Consider the following 12,501-nt stretch of genomic DNA (forward strand, 5'->3'; position numbering starts at 1 on the left):
ATGAATTCTTTCCAAGAAAGTTGTAGATTCAATATTGAGTTTTGTAATTAAAGGTCTAATGACTAACTTGCCTTGCGAACAAACTATACATGGATAATCATTTGTTAAAAGAATCTTCTGGTTCTTTAAAGGATGTCCATGTGAGCTATTTATTTTTCGATGCATCATTATAGCTCCTGGATGTCCAAGTCGATCATGTCAAAATATAAAACTTTTTGGGTCAACGAACTTTGGTTCGTGACATTATTTGATTCAACCATTTTTATAAATGTATAATACATGTCAAATGGGAGTGCATGAAGTTTTTCTTTCATCTGTTTTTGACTAGATACAAAAAAAATTATGCAAAAATATTCAATATTATTTTCTTGCATCGTCTCAATATGATATGCATTACAGCGGATATCTTTAAACCTAAGCAAATTTCTTCTGAATTTGGTAGAATAAAGTGCATCGTCAATATATAATTTTGTATTATTTGGCAAAATAATACAAGCTCTTCTGGAGCTTTCAACAATATTCGATGCACCTAATATTGTATTGACATTATTTTCTTTTAATGTTAAGTCCAAAAAATATTTTTTGTCTTGAAAAATAGTATGTATAGTTGCACTATCAATCGAGCAGGTGTCTTGACAATCCATCATGAATCTTTTGAGACAAGATGGATATCAGCATCGAGTATCCATGATATATAAGTTTTGCCAGATATATCAAGTGCAGCAAACTCGAGTTTCGTGATGCTAGCCATTTAATTAACTCCACAAAATTTTGAAAAATTATGCTTTTCGTGCTGATAACGTGTTATAAAAGTGAAGAAAAGAAAAGAGAACAGAGAAAAGTCAATAGACTTGTGTGTGTTTTATAAAAAAAACCAAAGCCCTGTATTTATAGGGTGAATCAGGGATATAACAGTAATTATTTCGAGGGCTGATTGTCATTTGCCTTGAAATCCTAATAAACTTTCCTTTTACAACAAATTTCTTATAATTCTTTTCCATGGGTATTTTTCCCCCAAAGAAATATCTTATAATAACCTCATTATATATTATTAGTTGTGAATTCGTATTTACAAAAAAAAAAAAAAGGCAATTTTAAGGGGAAGATTATGGGGGAAAAAATGCTTGCTTATTTTAAAAATGAAAAGTAATGCAAAAGACAAACTTAGGATAGTCCAAGAGAATTAACGATGTCCTACTCAAATTTCATGTCTACAAAAATTCTCAAATTTGAAAAGAAAAATCCCATCAAGCACCAACAAAATTTGCATTTTCTCAAAGAAAATTCTCATTACACTTCATCAAGAGTTCATATGAACAATATGGAAAACGTAACTGTACATAACTATTTATTTTTAACGATTGATTTTATAAGAACGTAATAGAGATAAATAAAATAATAATAATAAAATAATAAGCAATTAAATTCAATAAATCATCCAAATCAAAAAGCAAAATCTATAATTAAATCATTCGTACAATTAAACTCATAATCCATACAAATTAAACATGTCTTATATATATACAATATATTTTTATAATTTATTCAAATTAAACAAGTCCAGGTCAAATTATTTGAACTTCGCCGACAACATAATACGTAATTATACTAATGAATTTAGATTTTAAAATTGGGAATATGTGAAAGCAATGGGAAATTTTAAAAATATATTTTGAAAAAAAAAAAAAAGAACTCCAAATTCCAGTCCAGCCTGGATTCCCCAATGGACCCCACCTGGCTTTACCACTGGTGTCGAGTATTAGGTAATTAGAAGTCATATTTGATTGAAATACTAGCTCAAACAATTTAGCCAATCAAATTTATAATTTATTTATAAAGATGAATGGTAGAAGGAATAGTGAACCCTTGTTTGGTGGGGATTAAAATAAGAATTTTAGTAGATTTTTATAGAAACCAGTGAAATGTGTGGTTAAAAAGTTATGAGATCCATAAATATGTAGTTAAAATTAAGTGTTGACTTTGATTTAAATTAAAATTTAGATTTTAATTGGTACTTGTCATATAACTTGTATAAATAAAAATGAAAAACATTTATAACTATGTATTTATAAAATTAATATTTGGCTTTTATAGAATTCATATATTATTTGTAAATTTATATCGAAATAATTAACTCTGAACTTACAAGTCTAAACCTTGACTTTTCTATTTAATTAATGGAGAATGAATGAGATACACGCACACATGTGGAGATAAAACAGATTTATTACTTAAGGAAGAAAGATGTCAAGTCGTTGTTGTATTGGAGTTGTCATTATTAAATATTTAATGATGATGTTACGTTGTAGTGTTCACCCTCATCACATTAAATAGACCTACTTTGAGTAAAATATGATTTATCTAAAGTGGTTCCCCTTCATATGAAGGGGTGGACACCACTTAAAATACAAGTAGCATTATCGAATATGAAAAATCCAGTCCATATTTGGTGTAGACTAAAATCGTTTTTTTTTTTTTTAAATTCTGATAAAAGTTGATAAAATTTGCAGTTAAGATGTCGTAGATTTAATAAAATATGTAATTAAATTAATTATTCACTTTAACTTGAAATTTTAATTGAATTTCAATCAAAACCCAGCAGGGGCATAGTCTATAAATAGAATTGAGACTCTCCATAATATTATTCATACAAATCATCTATCAAGAAACTATAGTATAAATTTTTCAGTGTCTGTTTAATTTGTTTCCATGGAGCCATCGAAATCCTTAATTCAATCTCTAGTAAGTGAAATCAAGAAGGAGATTTTGTCAAATGATAATCTTCCTGCATTTGTTTCGTCATCTGCCTATGACACAGCTTGGTTAGCAATGATTCCTGCCGATCCCAGAGAAAATAACTTTCCCATGTTCAAGAATTGCTTGAACTGGATACTCGGAAACCAGAAAGAAGAGGGATTTTGGGGCGAAACAGACGAAGAGGGTTTACCAACCATCGAAACTCTACCTGCAACTCTTGCTTGCATGGCAGCCCTCAAAACTTGGAATGTAGGCCAAGAAAAAATTGAGAAAGGTACACAAGCAAGAAATAGTACGCGCATCTAAAATACAGACCAAATACTTTGATGATTATTTCTCATTGAACTTAGAATTAGAGTAATGCTATTCATCACTAGTGGTAATGTTTATCCGTTCTTGATTCATTGTCCAATGGAATTCGTAATACATTTTAATGCATTGGACAATGAAAAGGAGCCCAATCCTCCTAGTGATCATTAACGGGAGTCTTGAATAGCATTATTCTAATTTAAAAGTTTAACAAGTTAGATAAAATTAAATTGTATTCAAGAATATATACACATAATTACGTACATGCAAGCGAGTCACAACCTACATACATTTACTAATTTCATTCGAATACATTTCTTTTGTTCAACAGGATTGGCATTTGTTCATGACAAGGTAGAGATACTTCTGAAAATAAATTATCAGAATCTTCCTCGGTCGTTTCTCATTGTTTTCCCGGCAATGATTGCACTCGCTCAGGAAGCCGGCCTAGAGCTCGTTTTACTTCAGGGATCAAAAGGAGTGATAGCCGACGTTTTATTCAACCAGCAACAAATTCTTCAAACGTAAGTACCCTTTTTTGTAAGATACACCCTACACGTTTGTGTAAATTTAATTCCTTATTAGCCTATCATCTACTCAAGTCTCCGATATGGGATTTTGTTCGCACTTTTTCCTCCTAAAAGCTTAATTAACCCGCATACGCGGATTTACAGGGAAGAGCTTGTGGATGAGTCACGGTATTGTGATCTTCCTCTGTTGGCATACCTAGAAAGCTTGCCGCCAACATATATTGTCCATCAAGAGGAAATTATTAAGCATTTGAGCAATGACGGTTCCTTATTTCAGTCACCCTCTGCTACTGCTTATGCGTTTATGGCCACGGGAAACATCGAATGTAGAAGATATCTGGAGTCTCTAGTGCATAATTGTCCTAACGGAGGAGGTAAGACAGTATAATACAACTGGAAGAATACGCGTACATGAATATGTCTGTAGGAATGGGATTAACCTAAATCAACTTTATGCAGTACCAGCAAAGTATCCCATGGACGAAGAACTAGTAAAACTTTGCATGGTTGATCATGTGCAAAGGCTGGGTTTGGCTGAGCATTTCAATGAAGAGATCGAGGAAATACTTGCTCAAATCTACAGGTTATACAACTAATGATTTAATAATTATGTATGTGATAAGTTATAGACATTAAACAGGGTTTAGAAAGAAAACTTATTGTCGAATAATTGAGACTTCCACGATAATGTTCTTGTTATGAAAAAATGAGAATAGACAATATAAAATGAAGAAAAAAGAACATAATATTTGCATGGGGAAAAAAAATTCACGGATGAAGATGAGAAATTCATGTCTATATCAAAGATTATTACAAGAGGTGTGGTTATTATGAATGATATAATATTATGAAACCCAATATATATCATATATATAGTAAAACACGGCTCGATTTATCCTATATCACCCCAAATCCCCATTTATTCTCATAATTTTAATTTCACCACATATCTTGCGCCACGAGCTTTTGGGATCATGGCCGAAGAGAATTCCGGCCATCGTACTGAATCAACTCTTAAATAAGCTTGAATATTTGATGTAATATTATACTCTTTCAGTGATTGTCTTATTCGTATGAAGTGATAGTATTAAAATTAATAATAAATATTTGATAAATAAAAATAAATTCACTTAATTACTTCAAGAAAGCATGATCTAATTGATTAACTATTCATCAAAATTTGTGACAACATATGATTTGAGTATGGCACCTATAACTTGACTTATCGGAAGAGTAAAAAATATATAAACTCTGAATCACCTTGGAAAATAAGCAGAAACAAAAAATGGTGTGAAGGGATGATAATGTATTAATTTAATTATGTTTAATAGAAATGGAAGTTTTGGCCTCTATTCAGGGATCATAAACAATGCAAGTCAAAGCCAGGACAGACAAACATTTTATCACCCATAAAATTATACAAGGACTCCTTGGCTTTTCGGCTCTTCCGTATGAAAGGTTATGCTGTAAATCCAGGTAGAATTTCGATTTTTTTTAAAAATTTAATTAAGACAATTTATTGCTCGTAAATAGTGTACTGACTCCAATGTTGTACATGTGCAGGGAACTTCTGTTGGTTTCTAAATCATGCAGAAATCCTGAATCATATGGAAGAAAACTGTGAAAAATTCATTACAGTGATGCACAGCGTATACACAGCCTCAGACTTGTTATTTCCAGGAGAGTATGAATTAGAGGACGCAAGAGCATTTGCCAGAAGAATGCTAGAAGGATCAGTTAAAAGAAATAGGGATCATAACTTTGTACTTTCCAAGGGATTTCTGAATGTGGTAAATATCTTCTTCCTCCCTCATCAATAAAATAAGAGAAATGCTACATGTACACATTAATGATAACTCAAGTTTATCGCTTGGGTGACAGAATATAGAGGTGGCAAGATTTCATAGGCTGGTGAAACGAAACAAAATTCCACTTGCCTATGAAATGTTGCCACATCTGAATTCTATCGTTCAGGTAGTAAACATGGGTGTACAAGTAGCATAGTTGATAAAATAAAATGGCAGTTATTTGTTAGTGTTAGAAAAAAAATAAAGAAAAAAAAAAGAAATGGAAACAATGTCGTCCTCACATTGCAGCTTATGCTACACATTTCCGGTTATTTTGGACTAGTTGATTGTATTCGTCGTTTTATTTCCTGCCAGATGCGTGGGGACCTTAGGAAATAAAAGTCGTTTGTTGGTGCCCAGTAAAATATTGAAGTTTTCTTCATTTTAATGTTATTCAATTGTCAAGATGAAACTGTGGATTTCCTGTAGGTCAAGCATGAATTGGAGCTTCCATGGATTGCTAGACTGGATCATCTTGACCACAGGAAGTGGATTGAAGAAAATAGAACAACCCCCTTGTGGGTTGGGAAGGCCTCATTTTACAGGTGCATTACTGCACTCGACAAAAATTAAGTCCTGTTTGACGGGCTTTTTTTTGTGCGAAATGAGTTTTTAAGTAATAAAATTTTGGAGAATACATGGTTAAAAAATTTGAATTTAACATGAAAAATATTTTATTGTGAAAATCAATTGGAGCGCATACCATTACTCTTCCAGCCTCGTGTTTCTTGCATCCGGGCTTAACAAATGAAAGCCTCAAACCTGCAGAATATGAGAACATCACAAAATTGCTTATGGCTAGATCCCGATTACTAAATGATGTTCAAAGCTATGAGGTAAATGATAAGGGAAAACTTTCTAACATCAATTTTATTTTTATTTTTTTCACATTTTTTTTAATGACTGAAAATTCTCAATTTTGGTTGATACTACAGAAGGAAAAAGCAGATGGGAAAATGAATCTTGTATTGCTCCACTTGAACGAAAATCCCCAGGCTTGTATAGATGAATCAATCGCTCATGTGGAAGAGATTGTGGAAGTGAAAAGGAAAGAATTCCTCAAGCATGTTCTGATGGATGGATTTGATGATTTGCCAAAATCATGCAAGAATCTTCATCTCTCTTGTATGAAAGTATTCCAGATGTTTTTCAACTCTGCCAACTTACTTGATAGTGAAACCGCGCTTGTTGATGATGACATTAAGAAAGCAATTTACCTTCCCATTGATCATCTGTCCAGACCTTTCGTGAAGCCGCTGCCATTAGTTCCTAAGAAGACGAAGAAGGATGAAGTAACCAAGACCACATTTAATTTCCATCGAGCCTTAAGAAATCGGGCAAGTATAAATATGATTAAAAGCCCATCTTTCGGGACTATCGCTATTCCAAAAGCTGGACAAGTTAATATCCCAATGAGATCTAATTTCTGCTTCATCTGATCAGAACCCTGCAGTTTGTTGTTGTAATAAACAGTTCTTGATTGGTCAGAATGTGATAAATAGTTCGTTGCATGTTCCGGAAGATCTGTTAGGATTGAATGATATTTGATGTAATTATTTTTGTTGAGAAATAAATTTGATTTTGATCAATAAATTAAGTTGAATTCTGTACCCATATGGACTAAAATCCTAGTAATATTAGACCAACTTACATTTAGTTTTGGGTCTATTAGTCCTGGTAACATGTTCAATTACGAGGTACTTACAGATATATCCATAATTTCGGACTACTTTTGAAAAATTATTATAAACATGGGCAAAAAGATAAATAATAAAATTCATCCAATTAAACTGTAGGAAATACAGTGAAACAGCAGATTCAAAAATAGTGTTGACGGCTCCAAAAATTCCGAAATCTTGCAATCCCATATCAAGAAAAATTGAATTCATAAGAGGAAATTTTGCACAAATCAAGCCCAAACAAGGTCAAGGATTGCTTCAACTACCTTTTATTCGAAGTTTTCTTCCCCAAATTTGCAAATAATTAATCCGGCTTATTAGCAAAAAAGTCCCTACATTTCAAATTTTTTTTCCATTTTCACCCCTATTTTCACGTTTCATTACAGAAAACATCATTTTTATCCATTTTCTCAATAAAAATCCATGAAATGACTTATTTAAATAAAACAAAAATAAAAGAAAAGAAAAGAATAAAGATTTAATGGCAACCATGGGTCCAAATTTTAAAAAAAAAAATTACAAATAAATCCCAAAACCAATAGAAACAGTGAACTTATATCTTACTATTAACTGAATTAGTAAATTTTTGTTTTGTGACCACCATCATGGCAGTTTTCTTCTCCGCACCAACCCACGGTCATCTTATCCTTAATTAAAGCCCCAATATAGTTTTTTTTTTCTCCATACCAACCCATGTTGAAAATACAGAAGGTGGACAAGAATCAGTAATGTACTTAGTCCCAAATAATTATAATAGTTGTCTAAGTTAAATTAAGATTTGATTTCTTGATGAGTGCTGAGTGCCACGGTGGCAGTGAGTTAAGAAGTTTATTGTTTTTGGGGAAGAAGATTCAATTATCTTGTTTTGGGAGTGGATGGGGAAAGAAAATGAAGTTATTTTTATTTTTTTAGTTTTAATTTTAATTATTTGTTTGGGACTCCTTTGTAATTTTTTGAAAAATTTGGGCCTGTTGTTGCAATTAATTCTTTATTTTTTCTTTTCTTTCCTTTTTTTTTTATTCAAATAAGATGTTATATTTGTCATTTCACAATTTTTTTATTGTGAAAATGGATAAAAATGATATTTTACGCAATGAACACATGGAAATAAGGGGTGAAAATGCAAAAAACTAAAACGTAGGGACGTTTTGTGCTCATAAGCATATTAACCAAAATTTACAAGTTTGTATGTTTCTTGTTTTTTTATTCAATTAGTTCATATTTTGTTTATTGTATTGAGTTAATACATATGAAAAATCAACTTTGGATAAATTCATGTGATGCATTTAAAGTGTGTGTGAAAATGTAGATATAACTATGACAATGAGAAAAGTAACATTCCTAAAGAAGGTAGCAATCTATCTCAATTGAATTCTTTTGGATCAATTAAAGATATGCATACATGTGTATTTATAATAATTTAAATATTATTTTGAATCCAAACATTACTTTAAATTAAAAAGTGAGACGATGTATTGGTGGAATTTAAAATTGACGTACTATGTCACCTTTTTAAAAAAGGTATCACGTTGTTTCATTTGTACTCTTTTAGCTTATATAATAAAATAAAATTTTTATCTCTTATGAAGGCAAATGGAAGCAAGATAACGAATATAAAAGTTACAAAATGACTAGAATTGTTGTTCCAATTAAATGCATACGCAATCGTCTTTGTTAAAATGTAAATATCACTTTTTTGTTAAAATAATGAAATATCATTTACTTTTTTTAAGAAGCTAGGTTTTGACATTATTAAAAAGAGACTGAATTGTCGTTATGGTCATTGATAGGTAATTTTATCAATAAAATAACTAGTGTATCGTTACATTCCTTGACAGTAATATTAATAGGTATGACTTTTTTTCTTTTTTTTCTTTATCCTCTTGTATATTTTATTTTTTGTTATTTTTCAATTTCTACTTGTTTTTCACTTTTGGTATGAAAGTATTAAATTAGTTTTTTCTTTTATTATTATTTTTTACAGCTGCATCTCATCTAATAGGAAATGGAATCATTAATGTTTATATAAAAGAATACTAAAAGTAATTCAAAGGAGATTTTACACATCACTTTGTGATATGACAAGTCTTGTGTAAACGTTAAATCTTTTTTTTTTTTTTTTAAATTATACAATGTAATATTTTTCATTTTCTGCAAAGCGATGTAATTTTTTTTTTCAAAATAATTTGAAATGTCTATATTTAAATTATTATCTTGAACACATTAGGAAGTCAAGTTGAAAATGTTAAAGTAAAAAGATTTCAAGTGTCAAAAATAAAACCCACTTTAAAACACATAGTGAAAACATATGATGAACATAAAGCATTTAGAGATGCAAAAAGTTTTATTTATTTTGAGTTCTTGTTTGACATGTTTATTTTGTAAAATATATTTTCTATAATTAAAAGATTAAGAAAAAGTTGCGAAATAAGGATATATCAATTGATGCTTCTATTAGTCACTGAGATGCACTTACTTCATTTTTTGAAATATATAGAGAAATTAGATTTGAATCTGACAAGATTATTATTAAAGAAATTATGGTTCGAATGAAAGTTGAACGAAAAACATATTATTCATAAAAAGAAGCAATTTTATGAAAATATCAATAATGAAATAATACGCTCAGCAGAAAAAATTAGAATTGATAATTTTTTATTTACAGTTGATAAAGCTCTTTTTCATTTCAATTAATGTTTGAACAATTTTAATAATATAAAGATCCTTTTAAATTTTGTTTGATTTTTAAAAAATTGCAGACTACAAATGATAAAATGTTTTGATAAGCTTAAGATTTTTTGAAGCACGATTGGGATTATGATATTGATAGGCATGAGTTATTTTTTAGCTACAAATTGTGAGAAATGGATTGTCAGTAGAGACCAAAAAAGCGATTTAAGTATTAGACTATACAAAAATGATGGTCTGGTGTTTATTAAATATTTGGGTTACTTATAGAATATTATTAATCATACAAGTTACAGTTGTATATGTCGAAAAGAGTTTCTGAAAGTTGAAATTGATAAAATCTTATGTTCAGTCAACAATTTCACGAAATGGAAAAAAAAAATGTTAAATGAATTAGCTATAGCATCTATTGTAATGGCGCGATTATTGATTTTCAAAAAATTCTAAAAATTTTAATGAAGATGTTTAAAATTTTAAATTGTTGTTTTTATAACTTCGAGTTTTTTTTTTCTTTCTTTTAAAAATATTTATCATGGCCCATATTTAAGGTTTGCTTAAGGTCCCCAGAATTTCAAGATCGGCCCTATGGTGTGAGTTACATTAGAGTGTCTTAGTTGTGTTTATAGACTAGATTTTTCATGTTTCATAATTCAATTGTGCTACCTGCACAACAGGTACACACACATGGAGTCCACATGTGGGGTCCACCCCTCGTGTGAGATGCCTTGTACAAGGTCTGTGCAATAGACCTTGTGCATGAGGCCTTTTCCTTCATAATTACAGAATATAATGACTTTAAATCACTCATTCAGTACCTTCGCAGTCCAGCAATTCCAATTACTTGGTTTATGTCGTTTATGCTTCTTTCTGCTCTTTTGACTTATTCAACTTGTCTTCTTCTTGTTTCTAGCTTATTAATTGTTTCGTGGAATTTAGTCATAAATGTCTGCCTGTGTCATCTCATTTACTCATTATTCATTAATTATATACGAGAAAAATAAAGATTAGGACGTGTAAGTTCAATTTTGTTTTAATATCAAATATGACATATAGCCCCTCTTTGAGCCCTATTACATTTTATTTTTCTCTCTCCTATTTTCAACCACACAATCTTTTATAAAATAATATTACACATAAATCGAAAACTTTTCATTCTTTTTCAACCACTCATTTTTCAAAAAAATACTATTCCTCCCATCAATTTTTCTACGTAATGGGAATCAAACAGAGGCATAATTACCTAATCCTAGACAATGATTTGATGTTTATTCATACTACGACGTAATAATAACAAAATAAGAAATGGATTTGTCCTTTTTTTATCCTAAACAAGGACAGGCCCACGTCCGTTTTGTATTACTCCAAAATTGGAATTCTTTGCTTTGAATTTTTTTTTTTTTTTCTTTCCTGAAAACATGGGATACGAGAACTCAACATGCATGCATGTTACACGCCTGCCCATTATTTCTCGACCCAGTTCACATTTCTATTGGCTATAATGTTTGAAAGAATTAATTTTTGTCATATACCAAGTACACTGAATTTAATTTTTTTGTCTAGACAACGGTAACTGCATTCCCTGAATTTTGAAAATGGTTTTTTATTTTTTTGTTATATATTTAATACCTGGACCATATGAGTTTAAGATATGCCAGTAGCAGTTACGAGTTATGATTTTCAGGGCCTTTCTACCCAAATTAAGATATGCTAAGGATCCTTTTGGACATACCTAAATAAAATAGATGAATATCTATATGCTTAAAATATAGTTTGACAATAGAATCATCAGAGGCTAGGTCGGATAATGACCACACCCCTTCTAGGCATCTAACTAGGCACATGATGACAAGAAGCATAACCTGCCACATGAAATTTAGCCCTTGTGCGATATTGATTTTTTTAGAAGTGATCTTACAAAAATTGATTTCTTTTAACAGAATGATGGTTAAAAAGTAAGCAGAATTCGTGGGTTCAAGTGCAAATATATATTTTATTGAGACAATTTAAGGAAAAAAAATAACTTGCAAACAAGGGCTTAGTATCCATTTTTATTCCATTATTATTTGTCATGTCCTATTTTTCAAATATAAAAAATCTTATTATTGATATCATCAAGTCCCCAACCGGTCAGAAATTTCACATTTTAATTAACTTTTTAACACAATAAACAGTATTACGAATTAATAAATAAAAACTAAATCGTAGTGGAGGTAAATTAAGAAGATTTAAGTCAAATAGTTACAAGAGAGACGTATTTATAATATTTAACTCGCTAAATATTTATAATCTGAAAAGAACTCTTGGGAAAAAATGGCCAATTTTGATTTTTTCCTTTGAAAAATCTGAGCGTTTCCTAATACAACTGAAACAGACAAGTACTACTTATGAAACACGAAAAGAATCTTTATTAAGCAAAATTAGAGAAAATCGTGTGGGGGTATGCCTGTCCTATGATGGAGAAACATGAGTACAATTCTAAATTAATTTTGCCAATTATACAATTTTTAATTAAAAAGAACACTGGGCTTGTATTTTTTGACCTTTCCACTGCCGTTTATCACACACACACACTCTCTCTCCTCTTTTTGTATTAGTTTGTTATACATTTTTCTGTTTTTTTAAAAATTTCCTTTTTTATTTTATTTTTTGAAAAGGGGCTAGAAATCCCTTTTTAAAGTGAAGAAGCAAAGA

The 12,501-nt window shown here is 30.4% G+C and overlaps 1 protein-coding gene across 1 annotated transcript; it reads left to right on the forward strand.

Annotated features, from left to right (window-relative positions):
* Positions 1-2,709: 2,709 nt before the first annotated feature.
* Positions 2,710-6,999, forward strand: LOC111370096 ((E,E)-geranyllinalool synthase-like). The gene is made up of 10 exons (XM_022991799.1): positions 2,710-3,031; positions 3,398-3,590; positions 3,741-3,970; positions 4,056-4,179; positions 4,954-5,072; positions 5,160-5,386; positions 5,478-5,570; positions 5,873-5,990; positions 6,161-6,279; positions 6,379-6,999. The coding sequence occupies exons 1-10, from the start codon at positions 2,710-2,712 to the stop codon at positions 6,880-6,882; spliced, it is 2,049 nt and encodes a 682-aa protein (XP_022847567.1). The 3' UTR covers positions 6,883-6,999.
* Positions 7,000-12,501: the final 5,502 nt, after the last annotated feature.

Source organism: Olea europaea, chromosome 21 (genome assembly GCF_002742605.1).
Source record: "Olea europaea var. sylvestris chromosome 21, O_europaea_v1, whole genome shotgun sequence".
Lineage (NCBI taxonomy): Eukaryota > Viridiplantae > Streptophyta > Magnoliopsida > Lamiales > Oleaceae > Olea > Olea europaea.